General features: G+C 43.9%; 1 protein-coding gene across 1 annotated transcript in view; it reads right to left on the reverse strand.

Moving 5' to 3' along the window:
* Nucleotides 1–4,753: 4,753 nt before the first annotated feature.
* The window catches only part of bsnb (bassoon (presynaptic cytomatrix protein) b), a 51,103-nt gene continuing 32,275 nt past the window's right edge, over nt 4,754–23,581 (reverse strand). The window contains exons 4-11 of the mRNA XM_017450031.3: nt 17,092–23,217; nt 14,226–16,266; nt 12,895–13,793; nt 12,549–12,663; nt 12,267–12,401; nt 11,972–12,027; nt 11,216–11,317; nt 4,754–7,833 (exon numbers count right to left, since the gene is read on the reverse strand). Coding sequence (XP_017305520.2) covers nt 11,987–12,027; nt 12,267–12,401; nt 12,549–12,663; nt 12,895–13,793; nt 14,226–16,266; nt 17,092–23,217 — 9,357 coding nt within the window. The 3' untranslated portion in view covers nt 4,754–7,833; nt 11,216–11,317; nt 11,972–11,986. The remainder of the gene's footprint in view (nt 7,834–11,215; nt 11,318–11,971; nt 12,028–12,266; nt 12,402–12,548; nt 12,664–12,894; nt 13,794–14,225; nt 16,267–17,091; nt 23,218–23,581) is intronic.

Raw genomic sequence — 23,581 nt, forward strand, 5'->3', positions numbered from 1 at the left:
GGAAACAAGAGTGTGTAATTAAATAGACCAGGTAGTGAGGGGGAACTTGCAATAACTGATATTAATTAACTAACTTGTAAAATGTTAACAGGACCAGGAAACAATGACCATATAAGGAAAGTTATAACCACGTTTGCATTCGCAGAACTCAGCCAATTAATCTGACAAAAATATATGATGTATTTGGGTTTGAGTCACGATTACGTTCAGTCACATGAGCATTTACAACACCAACTGACTGGTGATACACACCGTGCTGTTATGTTTTCTTCTTCTCCTGCTTTCAGGTGCATGACGGTTCTACAGATCTGACATCCGCTGGCCGAGTCATGCTGTGTCACTGTGTATGTGTGTTACTGTACATCAGCCATCATGGCCACAGAGATGTGTGTGTGTGTGTGTGTGTGTGTGTGTGTGTGTGTGTGTGTGTGTGTGTGTGTGTGTGTGTGTGTGTGTGTGTGTGTGTGTGGAGTGTGATGGAAGGAAAGTTATGCTGAAAGAGGACGATGGTGGTGTGGACGGGGAGTTGGGACTATGTGGAGCGTGACAGACTGTCAGACTGTGTGGAGGAGCAGGCGGCCTCAGGGAGACGTGCCTCAGAGATTTTAAAATACATACACACACACACACACACACACACACACACACACACACACACACACACATACATGCACAGACACATGCATGTGGAATAGTACATGGACATGCATGCATATAGACACACATATTTTGTTTCATTATAAAATTTATTTATTTCATTTTATATATATATATATATATTAGGATTTAAAACCTTTTGATATAAATGCAGAGGAACACCTCAGAGGGCAGAAGTACAGAATGAAGTGTGTGATTAAGCGAAGCAGCTGATTGGCCGGTGTTGTAACGCCCCTCATGACATCTTCAGCTGGCAATTCCACCATCAGTGTGCTTTAATGGGAAAATTTCACACTCTAACTTTCTGTAACAATTTAAACAGTGTGAAGTTTAACATAAACAAACACAAAAATCCACTACATGGAATCTACGTTTTTTCACTCCTACGACACAGTGGTACACTGATGCAAATGCTAATGCTAAAGCTAATCAGATGCTCTAGTCTGTCTACAAGTAAGTCAGTAAGTACATTTTATTCATAAAGAACAATTTAAACAGTAAAGTTGACCGAAGTGCTGTACATCGTTAAGAGCAAAAAGCACATCAGATTATGAGAGCTATATGCAATAATATAATAAATACATTGAGGGCCTCCAGCTGACCCCAGACCACCCCATACACCACCCATACACCACCCCATACACCTATACACCACCCATACACCAACCCATACACCACCCCTTACACCACCCATACACCACCCCTTACACCTATACACCACCCATACACCACCCCTTACACCATCCTATATACCACCCCATACACCAACCCATACACCACCCCATACACCACCCATACACCACCCCATACACCACCCCTTACACCTATACACCACCCCATACACCAACCCATACACCACCCGTACACCACCGCTTACACCTATACACCACCCCATACACCAACCCATACACCACCCCATACACCATCCCATACACCACCCCTTACACCACCCCATACACCACCCCTTACACCACCCCATACACCCCCCCATACACCACCCCATACACCACCCCTTACACCTATACACCACCCCATACACCAACCCATACACCATCCCACACACCACCCCATACACCACCCCTTACACCACCCCATACACCACCCCTTACACCTATACACCACCCCATACACCACACCATACACCATCCCACACACCACCCCACACACCACCCCATACACCACCCCATACACCACCCCCATAAACCACTGCATACACCACCCCCATACACCACCCCACACAAAAAACAGCCAGAGTTTAATTAGTAAAGCGCAATGTATTGATTTAAGTGACTGAGGGCATGAAGCTGGAGCCAAATGGAAGATTCATCATGGCTGCTCTCAATTTTATGGACTGCTGTGGAGAAAAAACATCTCTCTGCAGACATCTAGTGGTTCACCGTGGAACGTTCTGGTGTTTCTGTAACTGTACCTGTGTACCTGCCAGTCTCACTGACGGAGGCATGGCCTAGGTACTGTACCTGTCAGTCTCAGTGGAAGAGGTAAGCCCTAGAGAATATCCTGAGCATACTTGTGTTTGTAGGAAACACAAATGATTGGTCAGAAGGTCTTGATTAATTTTCTCTAACAGCAACTCTGACTATAAATCACAGGTTTATATGAATGCGCTCGCTCCAATACGTTATTGTTTCTATGGTAACAGCACGCTCGCTCGTGTGATCGTTGCCACGATGAAGCTTTCTGTAAGGAGATGCTCATGGAAGGAGTCTCCAGTGTCAGTGCTTTGTAACCTGTACCTTTTCAGACATCTTCCGGACGGAGGAGTTGACGCTGCTTTGCGTGCATAACAAACTGCGTCTTTTCTTTTTTTTTTGGTCTTATAAACTTCATTGGCGAGAATAAAGAGAGCGAATAAAGAGAGATAACAAGAGAGGGCTGGTGAGGGAATGACGTTTTATAGCTGCTATAATGTAAGCGAGAACAGGAACTGACTTCTCTCGCAGGCGTGACTATAAACTGATCGAGTGTATGATGTTGTTCTTGAATTAATGCAAAGCTGTAATCATTGGCAAGTTCCTATGGTGTAAGAGGAATTGAACACGTCAGCTTCAGGGTGTTAACAGCGATTCCACACCACCCTGTCGGTGATTATTTTCTCATAACAGCACATGCCTAAGTGATTTATTCCTTACATTGTTGTTGTTTTTTTATCACCAGTGAAGGTATTAGGGTTAGGGGTTAGAGTTAGGTTTAGGGGTTAGGGGTTAGGGTTAGGGGTTAGGTTTAGGGATAGGGTTAGGAGTTAGGGTTAGGGTTAGGGGTTAGGTTTAGGGTTAGGGGTTAGGTTTAGGGTTAGGGTTAGGGGTTAGGGTTAGCTTTAGGGGTTAGGTTTAGGGTTAGGGTTAGGGGTTAGGTTTAGGGTTAGGGGTTAGGTTTAGGGTTAGGTTTAGCTTTAGGTTTAGGTTTTTTGAATGTTTGTTTCTTAAATAAAATCCCAATTTCAGGTTAATTATGCACTGGCACCTCTAAATCTTCCTTCTCTTTTCCCATCTATTATACTTTCAAGGTTTTATTCTATGAGAATTCATTTTAGGAATTTTTGAATGGACTGTCTATCTATTATTTTCTGATTCCAAATGGACTATTTGATTTTTAGTGGATCGTGTATCTATCATACTTTCAGGGTTTTGTCCAATCTTTATGTGTGAATGGATTGTGTATCTATCATCTTCTGGTCTAAACATGGACTATTTGGTTTTAAATGGACTGTGTATCTATCCTTTTCTGATTAAAAATTGGACTGTTTATGGTTAGGGTAAGACGTAGGCTCATGAGTGGAGTTTAAGGATGGGGTGATGGTTAGGATTAGGGTTGGGGTCAAGCATAGGGTTCAAAGGTTAGGGTTGGGGTCAGGTATAGAGTTGGGGTCAGGCATAGGGTTCAAAGGTTGGGGATAGGGTTAGGGTTAGGGGTTAAAGATTAGGATTAGGGTTAGGGTTGGGGTTAGGGGTTAGCTTTGGGGGATCAAAGGTTAGAGTTAGGGTTGGGGTTAGGGTTAGGGTTAGGGTTGGGGGATCAAAGGTTAGAGTTAGGGGTTAGGGTTAGGGGGTTAGGGTTACGGTTGGGGGATCAAAGGTTTGGGTTAGGGTTGGGGTTAGGGTTAGGGTTAGGGTTGGGGGATCAAAGGTTTGGGTTAGGGTTAGGGGTTGGGGTTAGGGTCAGGGATAGGGTTAAAGGAACTTTTTAGGACACAAGGCTAAAAAAAGAAAAAAACACTGTTAGGAGGTTCCTTTTAAAGGGTTAGGTTTAGGGTTAGGGGTTAAGGTTAGCTGTACGGGTTAGGGTTAGGGGTTAGGTTTAGGGTTAGGGGTTAGGTTTAGGGTTAGAGTTAGAGGTTAGGGGTAGGTTTAGGGTTGGGGTTAGGGTTAAGTTTAGAGGTTAAGGTTAAGGTTAGGTTTAGGGGTTGGGGTTAAGGTTAGGTTTAGGGTTAGGGGTTAAGGTTAGCTGTACGAGTTAGGGTTAGGGGTTAGGTTTAGGGTTAGGGTTAGGTTTAGGGTTAGAGTTAGAGGTTAAGGGTAGGTTTAGGGTTGGGGTTAGGGTTAAGTTTAGAGGTTAAGGTTAAGGTTAGGTTTAGGGGTTGGGGTTAAGGTTAGGTTTAGTGTTAGGGATTAAGGTTAGGGGTTAGGGTTAGGCTAGGCATTTTCAGCGATCGGTTACAAGGCAAAAAAAAAAAAAAAAACTATTCCAAAGTAAAAACATTTATTTCTCATGTTTCTCTTTATTCTGTTCCAGTTTGGAAATGAATTGCAGGTCCATTATTTTTCATAATCACATTACATGACATGATGCACCAGTGTGTACTCTATCTCTGAACAGGAATACATTGAAAAGAACACAAAGTTTCACAATGGATACTGGACTCACACTCGGCCCATCGCACTTACGACGCAGAGTGAAACTTGTTGAATGTTCTTCTTCTTTTTTTTTTCATTCATTCATATGTATATTTTATTACTTTTTTTCGATCCAATTGGAGTCATGTTGTGTGGTAAGTCACATGCCCACACTTTAATATCTTCCTGTACAGTTAGTAACAATGGAAGTCAAGACAACTTTTTGCCACTTTTTGATATTCATCTTCTTTTTTTTTCCTTTTTTTTTTTTTTTTTTTTTTTACACGATATGGAGATTCTACACAGAGCAGATTTTTTTTTTTCACTGTTTCAATATCAACAGTCATCGAGAGCCAGCCACAGATACGATGCTTGATTTTGTCATAATAATAATAACAGTAATAATAATAATCATAATAATAATCATAATAACAATCATCATCATCATCATCATCCTTTTTATACACAAAAAGCACAAAAGGTTGGCAGCGAGGCCGGCGTGAGGATGCACAAGATGGCCGTCCTTTACACTCATGATATTTAAATGCTGTACAAAATCGTGTGTATTTACAGTGTGTGTGTGTGTGTGTGTGTGTGTGTGTGTGTGTGTGTGTGTGTCATGCATGTTTATCTCTCTCCGTGTTCAGTTTTCTGTAACAAAGCGCTCTGGCTCATGCACTCGTTATTCAGCATCTCCATGGTAACGATGATGTAAAACATTCCCATCGTTCTGACTACGATTATTACAAAAAAAAAAAAAAACGAATAAAAATCAACGATTTTCAAAGCTCCATCCCAAACGCATCCTGGCCATCTACATAAAGTATTGCACTTTACACCTAGTGTCAAAAAATTTCCCCTCTTTTCCCCTAGGTAGTGCACACTAGCCAGCTGGAAAAGCCCTAGCGCCCTACATGAGGACTTGGGAGGCGTTTGCTATTGAGCCCGTGAGTTTTCAGTGCTACTTTGGTTATAAACGCCTTAGTGTACTAGGTAACACGTAGAGAGGATTTGGGGACAGAGCCCGTGTACGGGATTAGATTTGTGAATTTCAGGTAGTGTAGCCGTGAGGAGATGAAATTCAGGCTCGATCCCAAAAGCATCCTTATTCCCTACAGTGTGCGGTTCATAAACTACAGTACAAACTACAGTCTAGTGCTGAATAGGGATTTTAGTGTATGGCTGGTCTGAAGATCTGACACAAGGGCTCAATCCTAAATCCCAAATGCCCCGCCTCCCCTGAACCCCACCCCCTTTCATACGTAGTGCACTAGGGCTATTAAAAATGATTTGAATTCACTTGGCATTGCAGTGACAGTATGGAAATTATCACTGTCTTAATCCTAAACGCATTTTTGGGATTTATCTAGCGTGCGCTTCTCTACTCCCTACAAAGCAGGCTCAGGCTTTTATCGATCGGTTCAGTGTCGAATACTGCGGCTTTTGGGATTCAGTAATAATGGGATTGAGGACTCAACGAGCAGATTCCACGCGTTACACCTCCACACTCCCTATGTAGTGCACTATGGCTTTGACATCCTGGATATCCCTATAATCGACGATTAACCCACAAACCCTGCTCTGATTGGGTAACAGAAGAAAGATGGCGGAGTTGTAACGTATAACGTATAACGTGTTTGTGTGTGAAGGCAGTCTGATGTTCGGAGACGTCGTAATGAGCCCACGAGTGAAGCGGGTTGCCAGATCACAGCGGAACGAGCGGACGGGAGGAGTTTACTACACACGAGCAGGCAGAACGCAGAACCATGCTTCAAGCAACAAGATGGTGGACGTCCAAGACAGACTAACCCTTTGGCAACAGAGTCCCCAAAAAAACCAGGGGCGATAAATAACATGCGACTAAATTAAAAAATATATATATGTATATATATATATATATATAACATTCAAAAATTTCAATAATAATAATCTCAATACATACAAGAAGGTAAATACAAACGAGTTCATAACCGTATTCGTGTGTGACGTGACGTGACGTGACGTCGGCGTGGAAATGCGGCAACGACGATCGGAATGGATCATTGCATAGAGAATCTGAAATGGAAACTCAAGAGACGGCGATTTCGGTTTTGATTATGTGTGTGTGTGTGTGTGTGTGTGTGTGTGTATGTGTGATGGGAACTGTTCAGCGCTTGCAGACGATCCACCGACACGCTTCGCGATTTCATAATCAAGGGACTCGATTGATTTCGACGAGAAAAATCATTGTGCTCTATAACAACGTGCATGCTATTGCTCTGAGGAAATCAACGTCCAAATAATAAAAACCATAATAAATTAACAATTCATAATTAAGGATACACACCAACAAAAAAACAACAACAACAACAACATCAATGCAGTATAAATAAACAAATTACAAACACATATGAATAAAAATCCATAAATACTCCAGTGATTTACAATATCGCTCCAGAAAGACGCGTCTCTGTACAGTAGAATACAGCTGTGCAAACAAAACAACGGATGATTCTTTAAAAAAACAAACAAACAAACAAAAAAAAACAATCATGAGGTATGTGAAAAAAAACGGATAAGGCTCTTAATCGTAACGTAAATCAGGCCAACAAAATATGAAATGGAAAAGAAATGAAAAATAATCATAATACGAGAACTGGGGTTCTGTGTGCGATCGACTAGCGATGGTGTGATCATGGCTGAAAGAGCGAGGGGAACGCCGTGATGTCAGAGCTGAACTCTAAACTCGTCACACCGCCATCACCTCCTCCTCCTCCTCTTCTTCCTCCTCCTCCTCCTCCTCCTCATCTTCTTTGGAGATCATGAGAAGATTGTGAGTGCTTATGGGTTTATATATAAGACATCTACTTCCATGCGTGCAGTCGCATGTACGACACTTTACACGATTGCATTCGAGTGCACATAACAAACAGATCACGGAAAGAAAGACAAAAAAAAACCAAACAAACAAAAAAATAAACATTCAAAGAGAAGGTCAATCATCGCCTTAGTGTAAATGTCCGCTCAGTCTCAGAAAGTCTCGGGTTCAGGACTGGGACTGGAAAAAAGCTTCAGGAACTGCTTCTGTCGTCATTAATATGCGTGTGTGTGTGTGTGTGTAAGAGAGATAGAGAGAGAGAGAGAGAGAGAGAGAAAGAGGAGGACACCTGAGCACACGATTAGGTAAAAGTGAATATTCCGGAGACATCTCCTTAATCCACGTGCAGTGGAGTGGAGCGTCTCATCTGAGACGATGGTGGGGCTCGGGCCGAGCTGTCGGACAGGACGCTCAGAGGGGACGCTCTGTGGATCCCTTCGTTCCCTTTTTCCAGGCCAGATCATCCACCTGAAGGTACAAGAGGAACAAAACATCATCAGGTATCTACCTTTCCTCTCCCTGAACAGGGGTTCAGAAACATTTTGCAGACAGGGACCAAGTCAAGTGTGTAATAATAATAATAATAATAATATTCATCATCATCATCATCGTCATCATCATCACGAATTCCGTGTTCTCATATAATACATTATCTAAATATTTAAATATTATGCTCAATATGTAAACGTGTACAATAATATTTCACCTATTTTTTTTTGTATAATCAAATGATATACAGTAAGAGGCCAAGAATCCTTTTTTTTTTCCGTGTACAATGTGTGTTACACATCCTGCAGCCCTTTGTCGGGCCAGATTCTCTTTGTAGTTCTGTTTCTCAAGCCTATGGTTAAGCATGTGAGAAGTTTAAAAACGAAAACAACAACAACATGAACAACACTACTGCTGTAGCTGATCCACTTGTGCCAGATGATTTTATTGTCATGGCTCTACAGAGAATAAAACCCCACACAAACTGATGGACGTGTTAGAAGGGGTGCCAATACATCGTGTACAGCAATAGGCAACAGTCGGTTATTGTACTGTACACCTACAGAGTAACCTGTATGGTAGGAGTCGACATGTTTCGTTCGTGAACGATTCAGTCTCTTTCAAAAGAATCGCTAAGGTGAATGAATCACTGAGTCATTTCTTGCATTCAGTGCTGAAACCAAAAGCACTACACATATCCATCAGCAGACTTCATGACTATCAAACTTACCGTAAGGGTTCTACGTTTATACGTCTGTCGCTACGTCAGACGCGTCGTGTTTGAACCTGATGTGTGAACTTGAGTGAGTGAATAAGCGAATCATTTCGGTCATGACTGAGTCTCGTTCCTCTCTCAATCAGAGTTTCTCATCAGTGTTTGACTTACTGAGTCCTGTTTGGGGTTCATTTTAAGTCAGAGGTGGAGATTTTATAGTATTGTTGTCCATGGAAAAGCTGCGTGTGTTGGGCTGGATGCAAAAAAATGATTATTCTAAACACAGACATGAAAAGCATTACAAAATAACACAAAATAGCAATAATTATTCGTTTTTCTTTTACACAATTGAATCTATTTGTTGTCCACCTTCGAAAGTGGAATGATCAGGACGCACATTCGCATGCACATGCAGCTAACTAAATTAGTGAACTAAATCTGTGTCATCGTCACTGAATCACTGAAGAGAATAAATCTTGAATTTGTTTGGCCTTGATGATAATTATTAAACTTGCATTAACCTTCTCAAACACTAGAGGGCAGGAGGGTAGAATCTATCACCAAGCAGCACAGATGTAGAGACACACCAGGGAGATGCTGATATATTCTACACCGACATATCATAAATAAATCACCTATATTTGCAGAACATTAAGAACCATTTAGCTAGGAGAAATAAAGATCTCATTCAGTGAATTACAACAGTTTATCCACAATCGTAAGCAAATCCGCAGCACGAGTGTCTCTCCGGGGTGTCAACGCGAAGCCGTTAGCAGTGTGTCTCAGTCTCTCACTATAAGACATCAGCAAACCACAACCTCTATTACGATCTCAGTGTCTTAACCACGCCCCCTGCACTGACAGAGCACAGCCGGGATTGGCCAGTAATCCGCGGGCTGAGACGGATTGGTGGCAGCGTTAAGAGTGCCTGAGCCGACTTTATCCCTCGATCTGCTCCCTGATCCTCACACACACCTCAAACGTCATACGACGACGTGAGAAAAGCAACAGTGCAGCAAGGATCAGTTTCCTTGAAGTGTCCTTTTTTTTTTTTTTAAGTACAAAACCGTTCTGAATCGTTCCTCCGACGAATTCAAACAAATTCTTTAGTTCTGGTTCTGATATTCAATCATCGGCACTCAGAACCCAACTATGCTATCAATGAACTCTAACCTCGTGCCAATGTCAGCTTCTCCGACAATGACCCACTTCTCCGGCAGCCGGGAACGACAGGTCAAATATGCCTGGTGTCAGCAGTGACCTTTGACCTCTGAACAGTGAGCAGACGAAGAGACAGAACTACAACCAGCTGAACAGGATAGAGCCTGTGGAAGTTATGGTTTTAATCAGGAGTGGCCATGAGATAGGCCACAAACTACATCTCATGGTCACGAATTATTATATTGTCACCACGAATTGTGTAACAATATCTGTGGCAGAACATCGTACTTAATAAAATGGCCTCGCTAGGACTGTGATGCAGTCATGGTGCGATGCCCGTGACTGCGGTATGTTATTGGTCACCTCCATGATCAGGTGGCTACAAAGGTCTAATTCCACTCATTTCTCTGTCTCACTCATTTTCTAATAAAATCGGTGCCACAAGTTAAGTGCTTCATGACCATGAAACAGATCTGAAGGAATTTAACGGGACGTGCTGTTATGGGAAAATAATCCACATCGGGATTACTGTGTTAAGCGGCTCAAAGTGTCTCAAAGTGTTTTGTTCCCTTTTACACTACAGCAATTTGCCAACAATTACAATCTTATATTTAATAATGAACAACACGACATGCTTTTTATCCATCATTATTCTTACAGAAAACTTCACCATATCAACGATTTCACACACTTTTTAATCCGATTATGTGGCGCGTCTGCCCTATGAGTCCCTGTGAATAATGAGCTGTTACGATAGAAATGATAAGGTACTATAATTAGAAGGAGCGCATTCGTTATAAATAAACCTGTGATTTGCGGCTGCACTAACGTCACAGCTGCTGTTACGGACAACAAATCAACACCTTCTGACCGATAAAAAAATTAATTAAAAAACGACAACACAATGTCACCTTAGCAGCTTCGTAGAACCGTCCTACTGTTAAGTTCATCCATTGTGGCTTGTGGTGTAAAATGAAGCAGCCTTTAAATCAGTGGTCACCAACCGTCATCCTTGAGATCCACCTTGCTGCAGGTTTAATCTCCAACCAAAACCTAACACGCCCGTTTTAGTCGATCAAGAACTTCTTAATGCAATGATTAGAGGGTCACGTGGGCACGATTACGGTTGGAGTTAAAGTCTTCGGGGCGGTGGATCTCCAGGAACAGGGTTGGTACCCACTGAATTAAATCTTATGGAGGAAGTTTATACACATTTATATGAGACTCATACTGTCTTCTATTGAAAGAATTAGATCAAAACGTTATTGTAGATTATCACTCTATGTCTGTTAGGACTTCTTGTAAGGTTTTCCGCTCTGTATGCCAGAAAGACAATTTATCACACGCACCAGATTTAGTTTAATATAGTTGCTTTGTCACATCGCTAGTTTTAAATAATTAAAAAAAACTTTTCCAGCTTAAAATAGTTGAAAGAAATTGCATTGAGGCTCAATCCGAATAATGGAGCATGAAATCAAAACTCACCGGTTCTCAGGTGTCCTCCATCCACAGATTAATGGGTAAGATGGCAGAAACAGTTTCCAATGTTTTTTTCCAGTGACAATCCCCTGCTCAGCCATAATGAACCTTGAAGAGCAACAGGGCACATGCTGGTTAATAAATTAACAGGCCTGACAAAAATATATACAAATGTATACAATGTTCCTTTTGCTCAATTTGCTTCTACAGCTGTGCACTGGAGCTAGAAGGCTAACGTAGCTAACATGTAACGGAAGCTTACAGCCTTCAGTTTAGCATTTTGTACTAAATGTGCATGGGTAAACAGTGCCACAGTGCCTCTGTGTCTCTTCAGTTGCATCTGTGGAGGTGTTCAGTGATGTGGTTTCAGACCCTGTATAACACACAGGGTTGCAGCCATAGCTCCATGCACTTTTCCCACTTGGCATACAGTTTGGTGTCGCTGCACACCAGTATCAGACTCAAGTAAGAGCTGTGAGCTAACGTCTGAAGGCCAAGCTGTATGTTAGAAGTGACTGAGATGAGATTCACATTTTATTAGATCTTTGATTTTTTTTTCTTCTTCAGTATATAGCGAAACGATGTCTTTTGAGGAGACTGTGTGAGGACTGGTCGCTCTGGTACACATACCAAAAATGTTTTGGGATGATGAACTATATTTAGAATAAGGTGAGCATTCAGTACTTTTTTCACTGAAATGTACCTTCAAGTAAAAACTCATTCACAAAATAAATACAAAAACTGTCACGACCAAACACTTACCGTCCAGTTAGCAGCTCACCAAAACGAAGTAAACTTCTTGCCGATAGCAGACACGGCTGTAAAACACACCAGAAGTAAAGCAGAGAATTTAAGGAGACCAAGATTTAAACGAATATGTTAAACAATAGATTTTCTTAATTCCTTTGTCTTTTCAGGAAGGTAAAGAGAAGGTGAGATGTTTCAGTGAGACGATAAACATAACACTCCACCACTGATATATGATAATTCTCTGTATCTGTTACTATCTCTTGTTGCTCCCGTCCTGCCAGCCTAGACTAAGTTCTTGTTATCGTACCGTCTCCTAGTTTTCCTGCTTGTTCAGCGGCGCCGCCCGGCAGGATTTTGCTGAAAACGTTTTCACTCTCCGTGGGTTGCTGTGTTGGCTGGGCTGCACTGCCTATGCCACCTGGACGGGGAGCTGCTTTTGACCCTGTGAAAGGTAACAAACGCTTTATCTTTTAGAAATATGGAAGTTTAAAAATGTTTCCTTAAGTTGCATCTACTTTTCTCCTCAAATAAAACATATCTTCATGTTGTGAGAATGATGTTTATAGGCAACTTGTAAATTTGGACTCACCAATGGCTGTGGCTGGGGTTGTAGGGGCTTTAGCAGGCTGGGGTGTAGCTTTAGATCCAATAGCAACTGCGGGAGTTGGTGCAACAGGAGCAGTGTCAGGTTTCATATGTCCTCCCTGTTCAAAAGATTAGATAATTAAGACAATGTACTATTAGTTAACTCTAGATTTGGCTCTTGATTCTTGTTCTATATTGCTTGCAAAAGAAATCAATGAAACAGTAGCTGTATGATTCATGATACCTGCCTCAGGTAATAGGTATCAGATTTCACTGCATTTCTTTCATAAGAATTAAATTATTAGGGTTAAGCTTCAGGCTCATACTATTTTGGTTTAATCTCTACTCACCCCAGCAGCAGTCGGCTGAGCTGTGGATGATCCTGCAGCCAGCGGTTGTCCTGATGCTGGAGCCTGGCTTGGCTTAGGTTGTTGCTGAGCGGCCCCAGCTCCGATACCAGAAGCCACGGCTGTGGGCTGAGTAACACCTGCTGTGGTTGTTGCTGGCTGTTGTCCAGGCTGTGGTTGTAACTGCTGCTGCTGGGTACGAGGTTGCTGGCTGGTCTGTTGCCCCTGCTGCCCAGTTTCAGGCTGCTGAGATCCAGGCTGCCTGCCAGCTGGCGGCTGTGTTGTGGACCTTTGCTGTACCTGCTGTGGGGGTTGCTGTTGACCTACAGAACCTTGTTGCTGCTGTTGGTGCTGCTGCTGTTGCTGTTGCTGTTGCTGTTGCTTGGACGAAGGAGATTCTTGCCGCCTGGAAGCTCCAGATTGCCTTTGCCCCCGCTGACCACTAGAGCTATGATGGTGTCCGGATGCAGGGTCACGGGAGTACTCGCCGGAGTCCCGGTACCCTGACTGTGAAGATCGGGGATCTGAGGATCTTTTATGCGAAGAGGATGAAGTGCCACGCCCTTCAGAGCGAGCTGATGGGTCCTTAGGGTGTGATCTTGTAGAACGGGAGGATCTAGACTCTTCAGCGGAATGTCGGGACGATGAGTGACGTCCTGAGCTGCTAGCATGATGCCGGTGTTCTCGGGATGAGGTGGAAGAGGAATGGCGTTGGTGGCTGTATTCATCTTGTGGCCACAAGTCTTCCTCTGGGGGTTCATCATAATCATGGTAAGTGTGCTTGACATTGCTTCTCTTACCTGAAGAGGAGTGGCTTCCACTCCCGTGATGTCTGGAACGATCGGAAGTGGCCTCCCGTGGTTTTTCAAACCAGTCTGTTTCCTCCTGTCCTAAATGATATGCTTTTTTAGGGAACCAAGACAAAAATCAAATGTCAATGCTAGTGTAGAGGAAGAAGCGGAAAAAAGTGCAGACTGAAGTCATGCAGAAGGAGTGAGAAATCCCCAAGCATGCAAGATCTCCAATAAAACAGAAAAGAAATTGACTAAAAAAATAAACATTTAAAATGTCCAAGTCCATGAGAAAATGGGAAAACCAGTAAAAAAAAAATAGCATGCATATCACAAAAACAACTAAGGTACAGACAACTTCACGTATACTTAGAAGCAACATGCAAACAAGTAGGCATATATGGTTTTCTGCAATTACAAGAACATTAACATAAAAGCAGACATGATGCATCCACTCTGCTCTCCAGGAATGATCACTGGCATGCAGTCTCTTGATTGGTGAGATGCACTTTTAATAGGCAGGCATGATTCAGCACCAGTTACCTTCGCTATCCGAAACAGCACAGTGCATATCATCCACTAGGTATGGGTCATCTGGCTTGTAGGTATGGCTCTTAGGTATATCTCTTATGTGATGATCCTGAACATCAGGAAGGGAATGGCTGGAGCCATACTGGTTTCTAACATCATGTGGGTCTGAGACACGTCCCATACCCACAGGTTTCCCCACTGGGCTCAGTGGACTCTCTTCCTCTGAGTTCTGAGTACGCATGTTGGAACGTCCACTGCGGCTATGGGCACCCCTCTGAGATCGCTCCATGGCATCTCTCTCATATGATTTACTTCTGTGCCCTCCTGAGTCTCTGGAGGAGATCTTATCCATGCCATAGCCTGTGGACCTTGACCTTCCAGAGCTGTACAGACGATCATCTTCATCCAAGCCTTCTCTTGAGCCATAGTACTTCTGTTGATCATAGACATTCTTTTTTACCCCTGATCTAGAAACCATGGTACAGCTTCCACCTGATGGTGTTGTCACTGTGTAGGAGGCCAAGTCCGTTTCTACGTCTCGTGCCTCTTCAATAGGGGAGAATTTGGAAATCTTCTGCTCCATGCCTTGCTTCCTGTGCTTACTACGCTTGGAGGACACAGCAGCTGGTGCCAAGTTCTTAGAGGAATGCTTCTGACTGCCCATTCCAGAACTACTGCGAGACGAATGCTTATAGTCATCATAATAATAGGAAGATCCACCACTCACAGTTGTGCTAGGACGGCCATGACTGTCCACAGCACCCTGATGGTGGTAACTGGTTGTGCTGCCAGCTCTTCCATAGAGATCTTCAGACCCATCTCCATAGCCAATCCCCCGTGGACCATTCTCACTCCCATAACCTGTCCTTGAAGCATCAGATGATCCCATGTTCTCCTTTGTCAGTTCACTTATATCATCTATCATTACATAGTTTCTGGGTATATTTTGCTCTAGATTTGTGGTATAGAGCCCATCTGTACTATACCCAGATGTAGGACTTGGTATGCGGTCTGCCATTGTTTGGTCAGGGGTACGATATGGCCCATAAGCATTTGTCAAGGGTGAAGAATAGGCACCACTGAAGCCAGTTTCCTGAGCTGATGTGGCTACTGACACTGCAGGATTAGTAATTATTTCATAATTGGTTGGCAGTTTCTGTTCAAGATCAGCCAGTGATGTATGTCGTGGCAGCTGATGACCAGAAAGAATATCAGCTTGGGCCTGGAAGGGCAGATTTTGGCCAGGATATGGTAATGTCTGTCCAGGTAAATGAGCTGCAGGAGGCTGAAAGCTCTGGTGGCTTGGCTGCTGCAGGCCTAGGTCTGGCTGATATGACTGGGCATACCCATGACTCTGGTAGCCCCCTTGTGGTTGATAGGATGAGGGTTGAGAAGGATGGGGCTGAAAGGTGCCTGGCTGAGGCTGGGATGGCGTTGGATATTGTGGTGCTTGAAATCCAATCTGCTGATAGGCTGCAGTTGGTGGCTGTGTTGGTGCAGGTTGGCTCTGTGGATATGGATATGGGACATAAGAGGAGGTGGGTGGGTACTGAGAAGTCACATTTGGATCAGAAGTAAATTGGCTAAGAGGTGCTGTGCTTGGTCTCGACAACAGTCCATTCGTTTCATAGGTCCCTGCTGGTACTCCAGTTAATCTAAGGTTGTTGAGTTCACTGTCTGACATGTAGTCCCGTGCATCCCCGATGCCTCGCAGGTAGGCCAGTTCTCTCCTCTCTCGTTCTTTTACCATAGTTTCCTTGCGCTGGGTAATGCCTAGTTCCAAACAGCGTAGCTTAGCATCAATCTCTTTCTCTTCTTCCTCAAGTTCTGCTTGTTGTTTACGTAGCTTGGAAGACTCTTGTTCTACAGCTTTCAGCTCACTCAGAAGACCTGCTTTAGTGACGCCTTGTACTTGACGGGGCAACACTCTCTGGGGCATTCCAGGGGAGCTGTACATGTGGCTCATTGCAGGGGTTACAATGGGGAGGGGCACCTCATCTGGTGGGGGGCTTGGGAGAGTTCGTTTGACTTTCCTCATCATCGAATTCTGTAGCTATAAGAAAGAAAATGAGGGGTGAGAGGAGAAAAAAAATCACTAACCTCAACCTGAAAACAACAGATAAGTATACAAATAACAATATAAGTAAGGTATTCATTGTTAATTTTAACATTATTTGCAATTAAAATACACCAAAAGTAAAATACTATGTCACTTTGATCAGTAATCTATGAATACCTATGAGTGTATATATAAATTCTAAAAGCCTATGCCTAAAAGTCAAGGTAGATTCAGAGCAAACTGTACTGACAAAAATTCATATATTAACAAAAATGAGAAACAATTCCCCTTTGTCTTGTCTTTGAAAAATACAAAGAATCTATCCTACTGGCATGCTTAAGTGTGAATTGAACAGAAATTACACAAAAAATTAAAAACTCAGACCTCTCTGACCAGCCACTGACAAGCCACATAACAACAGGACTAAACAAAGATGCTTACACATTGTGAATCTCCTGGCATTCTTGAATATATTCAGCATGCTGTGTGTATGTGTGTGTGTGTGTGTGTGTGTGTGTGTGTGTGTGTGTGTGTGTGTGTGTGTGTGTGTTTGTTTGTGCATAAGTGTGTGTGTGTGTGTTTGTGTAAAGAAAAAGTGAAACAGCATAAAACATTAAGACAACAAAGAAAAGGAATAGATAGAACAAACCTGGAGAAATGCCTAAAGAAGGAAGAGAGTATGAAAGAGAGGACAATAAGAAGTATATCAGCTGTATGATCTCAAACATTCTGCAATTTCCAGTGAACCACACTCCATGTTACATGTCATCATAACAGAAAAACACATCTATAAATGCACAATTAATCATTATTTCTTACCTGATTGCCTGACGAGTTTTGACCCTGGTACAGCGAAAATTTGGTCTTAGATGGGTCCTCTGAAGTTGGGCTGAGGGGTTTGGGATCTGACATGGAGCGCTGAACACTTTTTATTGGTCTTGGAATTGTTTGATGCCTCTTGGGGGATTCAGTAATTAAGGCCTTTTGCTGGGGTGTGACATGTGCCCTGTTGAGCTTTTCACTGGAGGCAAAGTTTGTCTCCAGCATGCGGTGGGGGGACAGGGGAGACACAGGGGAATACAACACTTGTGGGGATTTGGGTGGACGTGTATCAATTGGTTGCTGTGTTTGCAGCCCAATGTCTAGTGGGTCCGGTTTCCTTCGTTCAAACTTGGCTGGTGTGGCACCAACCACCTGTAAACTGGTGGAGTAGGGGCTGACTGTGGTGGGAACACTGAGCTGAGGAACAACCACCCCTTGAGACTGTGCTTCTGGGTCAGTCTGGCAGGCTAAACTCTCTCCCTTGTGTGTCCTCTCTGGTGCAGAGATGTAATGAAGCAGTTCAACCTTTGATGTCTCAGCTGTGGTGATGTGAATGGCTGGAGAGACTCTGCCCAGCTGATCTGATTCGGTTTGACATGAGGAGTCACTGGTGGTCTGGATAGCTATGCTGGAAGTCACTTTAGATGCATCGCTTTTATTTTCGGCACTTGATTCAGAATGTTTGGAGTACCTTGAGCGTCGACGTCGCACTGGCTGGCTGTCCCACTCCCCCTGGTCCTCCTCATCTGTCTGGACACTGCAGTCAGCAATACGCCTGGTCCTTCTTCGTCGTGACATAAACCGATCCTCTGCATCTTCATCATCAGTTTGGACACTGCTGTCCGCGATCCTTTTCACAGGTTCCTCCTCAGTGCCATTCCTCAAGCGGGGCATTGAATTCTGTTTCTTTATAGCATGGCTACTTCCCTGATCATCACTGTTCCTCAGGGACATTTCAGAGGCTGAGCTGGGCATAGGTCTTGTAGACACCAGCGCTTGAACCATCTGCCCATCCATGCAAGGTAAAAACTGCAAGCTCTGGCCATCTTGTGGAATAACCCTTCCACTCTGATCACAGATGATGGAAATTGCTTGAGGGGCTCCACCAACCATCATACCATTTATGGCACCTTGAGCAGTTGTGGCTGCTGCTGCAGCAGCCGCAGAAGCAACAGCTGCTTCGGCTGCTGCCACTGCTGCCACTGCTTCAACGGCTGCTGTCTTTTGCCGCTTCTGCTCTTCAAGCTGTAGCTGGAGTTGCTGTTGCAGAGCCTGAATTTGGTCTAGTTGCATCCTCTGCTGGGCCAGCTGCTCTCTCTGTATTACCAATTGAGTTTCTCTTTCAACCTGCTGTTGCTGGAGGACCTGCTGCTTGATGCTCTGCAGTTCTTGAATCTCACGCTGCACAAGAAGTTGTTCTTTCTCCCTGTGCCTCTGTAGCTCTAAGCGATCCCTCTCCAGCTCTTCTTGAAGACGCAACTGACGAAACTTCTCTAACTCAATGCGCTCTCTCTCCAGATGAAGTTGTTGTTGTCGTAAACGCTCTTCCTCTTTCTCCTTTTCTTTGTCCGTAGATGTGTTAGTAATACCACTAACTGCTGTATCTGGCAATACTCTAGTAGCTGCCTGTGGCTGTGATTGTGGCACTGATAAGTGGGCCTGTGTCTGAGACAAATCTTTACTTTTGGTCAATGCTTGAGGCTGTGTTTGTGCCTGTATTTGCTGCTGAATTGACTGTGGAATTTGACTTTGAGTGGGAGGAAGGACTGTGGGAGCATCTACTGGAATATGACCCTGAGAAGTCTGTTGGTTTAAAATAGTTGGTTGGGCTGGCACAGCACTAGTTTGAAGAGTAGCTCTAGGTGCAGGTGGTAATGTTGTAGTTGATATAATTGTGCCAGGTACTGAAGGCTTACCAAGATAGACAGGAGTTTCTTGGGAGGTACTTGTAGTTGGCACACTCCCTGAAATAGCTTCTGAGGCAGATGCTGGAAAATGGGTTGGAGCCGAGTATCTGTAAGGTCCCTGTGCAGAAAGAGGCATCCTTGGAGTGACATGAGGCAATATACTAAGGCTGGAAAGAGGAACAGCTGTCACACTGCCTGGAGGATAAGGCCTGTAGACTCCTCTTAGCATAGAATTAAGTACAGGGGCAGGTTGGGTTGTGATTGGTAAGGTGGATGCTATAGGTGTGTTTATAGTGGAGTATATCATGCCATCAGCGGTCCTCAAAACAGGAGGATATAAGGCCCGCAGGCTAGCCTGTCTAGCATTGATTAGATTTGTAAGTGCTTGTCCATGTGCTGTGGGCCTCCCATCTGGGCCATAAAGAAGGTTTGCTCTGATAGATGTTAGACCTTGTTGAAGACCAAGCCTTCCTATTGGGCCTCCTCTTCCAGCACCATATTGAAGAAGATCGGGGCTGTTTGTATAACGATTTCCAAACTGATCCATTGAGTTAAGAGCAGCGCACATTCTGCTAATTTCTCTGGCAGTGGTGGCACTGTACTGTGCAAGATTTGGTTCTTGAGTGCCTGCCAAGTCACGAGACGGATAGCCAAAATCTCCACTGATATTGGACATTGAGCCATATCTACGCAGAGGTAGTGGTGGGGTTGAAACATCTCCTTGATGACGCAAATCAGTGTAGGATCCATATTGGGCACCCATTCCAAGATATCCTGCTTCATATGCTTGTCTCATAGAGCTTAAATCCACTGCTAGTTCCCCAGGATCTGTCCTTGGATAGTACTGAAGTCCTGATTCTGCAAGATTTGTGTCTGACATTGATGGTGGAAGTTGTCCAGGTGGGGGCATGGTGAAAGGTTTATGCTCCTCTGATACCCCCTGCATATTTACTGGCTGGTAACCATCTTTTTCTAGCTGAGTTTGTTGGTGAGGGGCTGTGGTAGGCTCAGCAGAAGTATTTGGCTCTGAAATAGTTGTTTTGCCCCTCTGACCAAAAGAACCTGAACAGCTACCAGCAAATGGCAACTGGTAGACAACATCACAGCAGGCCACTTGGTTCTCTGACTTGATCTGTCCAGTGAGATCAAGAACCTCCGCTGCTGGCTCTTCCCTTTTAACTATTTGGGTAACTGTACCCCCTTGTGATGAACTATTCTCATCTAACTGTACCATCATTACATGGGGCTTTCCTGTTGAGAGGTTAGCTACAGTGGGCTTATTTTTTAGTTCCAGAGCAACCCCACCATATATGTCGTGGCCAATAGTAGGGGTAGGAGATACAGAGCTTGGTAAGGGCTGTGGTGGAAGTGGGGATACTTTGGGAATGGCACTAACCACTGTTTGTGTGTTTGCCCCACTGGTCTGGCATACCACTAAGTCTTTCTTTAACAATATTGGGTGCATTTGGTTTGCTAAGTTGTAACGAGCAAAAGAAGCTGCATTTTGTTGGTGCTGTTGGAGCTGTTGTTCCAGGAGCTCTTGTTGCTGTTGGAGTTTCTGCTGTTGCTTTTGAAGCTGCAGTTGTTGTACATTAAGATCTTCCAGACATGCATCTATCTTTGGAATTGATGGGTCTGTTATTGGTGGTCTCGGCTGAGAAAGACAAACAGCTGATCCAGAACCTTGACCAAAGTCCACTCGATTCTGCAGTGGATCTCCATAAACCATTGGGTGTTTAGGCTGTGATATGAACATAGAAGCTGCCACAGTAACACTAACTGTTGTTGGTGTAGATGTTGTCACATAAGGTTGCGCCTGTGCATTTAGGTTCATAACTTGAGGTTGTACTGCTGTATGACGACTTGAGGGCTGGTCTGCATCAACTGAGTACCTTCGTGTGTCAGATGCCAATGATGTCAGATCCATACCATGGTCTGTCATGATAATTGGAGAAGGCTTCATTGATCTAAGATCAACTACATTTTCACTTTGGGCCACTGTCCCTTGTTCAATAACCTTAGAGGTTCCTGGAACACTGGATATTTTACACAGTGATATGTTTTCAGATCTATGGCTTTGAGAACCTGCACAGGAGGGAGTGCTTGACCCAGTAGTGACTCTTTCAGCTGCTTGTCCTCTCTGATAGGTGAGCTGAGACATTTGTGGTGATGTAGGAGAACTTGTTACTGGAGACTGGGTACGATAAATTGGCTGTTGCTGGCTACTTGTTGGAGAAGAGAGAGGGGATGTAGAAGAATTTACAGTTATTGGTTTTGGAGGCTGAGTAGTGGTGCCTGATCCTAGTGTTATCACCATGACTGGGGTATCTTGGGAGGACTGTTGTCTCACAAGGCGAGGGGACCCGGTTCTTTGAGGAATGTGGGAGCCTTGGGGAGTAGATGGCACAGATGATGTGTCTACTTTTGCATGAGTTGGACTTTGTGTAGGAGAGGAAGAAGCTGAGTACAACTTAGAGGTTAGTGTAGTTGTTTGTGAGTCCGGACTTTGACCCTGGGCAGGCCGTACTTGTTGCTGTCCAGGAGCAGGGTGATGCACTTGTGGCTGAGACTGTGAAATTTTGGAGGTTTGGGTAGGTACCCTGGCCTGATTTTGTTGTGTATCATTAACCCTGGCTGTCCCTTTCCCACTAGTGCCACTTTCCGAAAATGCTACAGGTGCTGACATCTGTGTGGGGCTTGTGCCTGGACTCAAAGATGTTGACCCTGTTCTTAAGTGCTGATTATTTGCTAAATGGGAGGCCCCTTGCTGCCCTTGTCTTCCCGGTTGTCCCTGCTGTTTTTGCATCATCTCTGCCTTTCTCATCATTTCCTCATAAACCTCCTCAGCGCTTTTTAATGATTTGTGTACCGCAGATGGTGACGCAGCAGATGTTTTTTCTGTAGGCGAATACAGAGACATAAAAGTCGGAAGATTGTACTCACTGCCAGACTTGTAAAGTTTAGAGCCCACTTCAAATCCTTCTGCCTCTGAGTCCATAGTGGGAGAGTATTCCGAACAGGACGATCTGTGAAGTTCTTCCATTTCAGCTGCTTGCCGAAGTTCCTCTGTTGGGGAAGCATCCTCGATTGGTGACAGGTTGCTGGGGGGAGTCTTTGACCTCTCTCTGCGTCTCTGTGCCCTGAGTTCCTCCTTGTCCCTTTTTGTTTTCCTGGCTGTACTGCGAATCCTTTGCTGTTCCAAGTCTCTCATCTTCTCCTGTTCTCTCAAGAGTTCTTCCTCTTCCCTCAGTTCGTCTTCTTCAGATGAGTCCTCAATTGTTGGTAAGAGCGGGCCGTGGGATCGATGCCTTGCTTTCCTCTGCTGCTTAACCTCCTCGAGCCTTTGCCTTCTGCTAGGACTACTATCACTATCATCCTCCAATGATGACACAGAGGTGGGAGAGGTGCCAGATGTATAACTAGGTGTGGAAGCAGGAAGGGTTGAGGAATACTCTCCCTTTGACCTTTCTTCAGGTGATCCAGTCAGGCTTTCCATCTCAAGCTCAGGTTCTCTAAGGTCATGCTCTGTGCTAAGTTCCAAATCACGATTATAACTGTTAGTATTATTCAGTTCTATAGTCTTAAATCGCCTTAGGCCTCCTTGTGAACCCATCATATCATCCCCTTCACTGGACTTGTATGTACCATCATTATTTTTAGTGTCATCCTCAAAACTGTTAGATTGTTGTGTAAGGCGTCGCCTCTCTTTTCCCAGATCACCACTGTGTTTATGACTCTTTTTGTTTTTCACATGACCTTCAGTCTCTACCATTTCTTCCTCATCTGCACTCATTTCCAAAATCTGTCTTCTCATAAACTCCTCATCTGTTAGGTCCTTCTGCAATTTCTGTCTGGTTGGTAAAGGAGACAGGCCACTTTCACTGCTATCCTCCACATAGTCATGACGTAATTTGCAACTAAGGTCATCGGATACTTCCCCATCGGAATCAAACTGGTCTTGTGTTATGGACAGCGAATGTGGTCTTTGCTTATCAATTTCAGAGGCCGTCTCTGACTGCAACAGAGGTCGCATAGAACTCTCAAGTTTTTTTATTTCTGAGGAGCTGGGAGGACTGCGTTGGGTAGACAAGCCTCCCTCGCTGAGTTTAATTCCCTCCTCCCGGATGAGGCCAGTGATCTCACTCTGGGAGCCCGATATGCCATCGGAGGAGTAGCCCGTGTCACTCAGACTCTGTGTACTGGACTTGTTGGAATCCTGTGAATTAACAGAATGACAAAGGATAACTAATCATATTACTAAAATATATACTTTTTGAAGTAAAACTTGATAAACATGCAAGTTATACAAGTCATAAGCATGCAACAGTATTAAAGCATGCACATACCATCGCATGCCCTACGAATGTTATTGAAACTGTGCAAACATAATGAGAAATAATGACCATGTCTTTCATAGATATTAACACCACCCATCAGTGAGGGTGTTCAGGTTAAAATTTTGTTACCTAATCAGCATTGAATGGATGACATGGCATGTGAGCAGTAATTACCCTGGCAGGAGACTGAATGTGAGTGATGACATAATGAAATTTCAGTGAGTAATAAAAGTGCATAAATGG

Source organism: Ictalurus punctatus, chromosome 21 (genome assembly GCF_001660625.3).
Source record: "Ictalurus punctatus breed USDA103 chromosome 21, Coco_2.0, whole genome shotgun sequence".
NCBI lineage: Eukaryota > Metazoa > Chordata > Actinopteri > Siluriformes > Ictaluridae > Ictalurus > Ictalurus punctatus.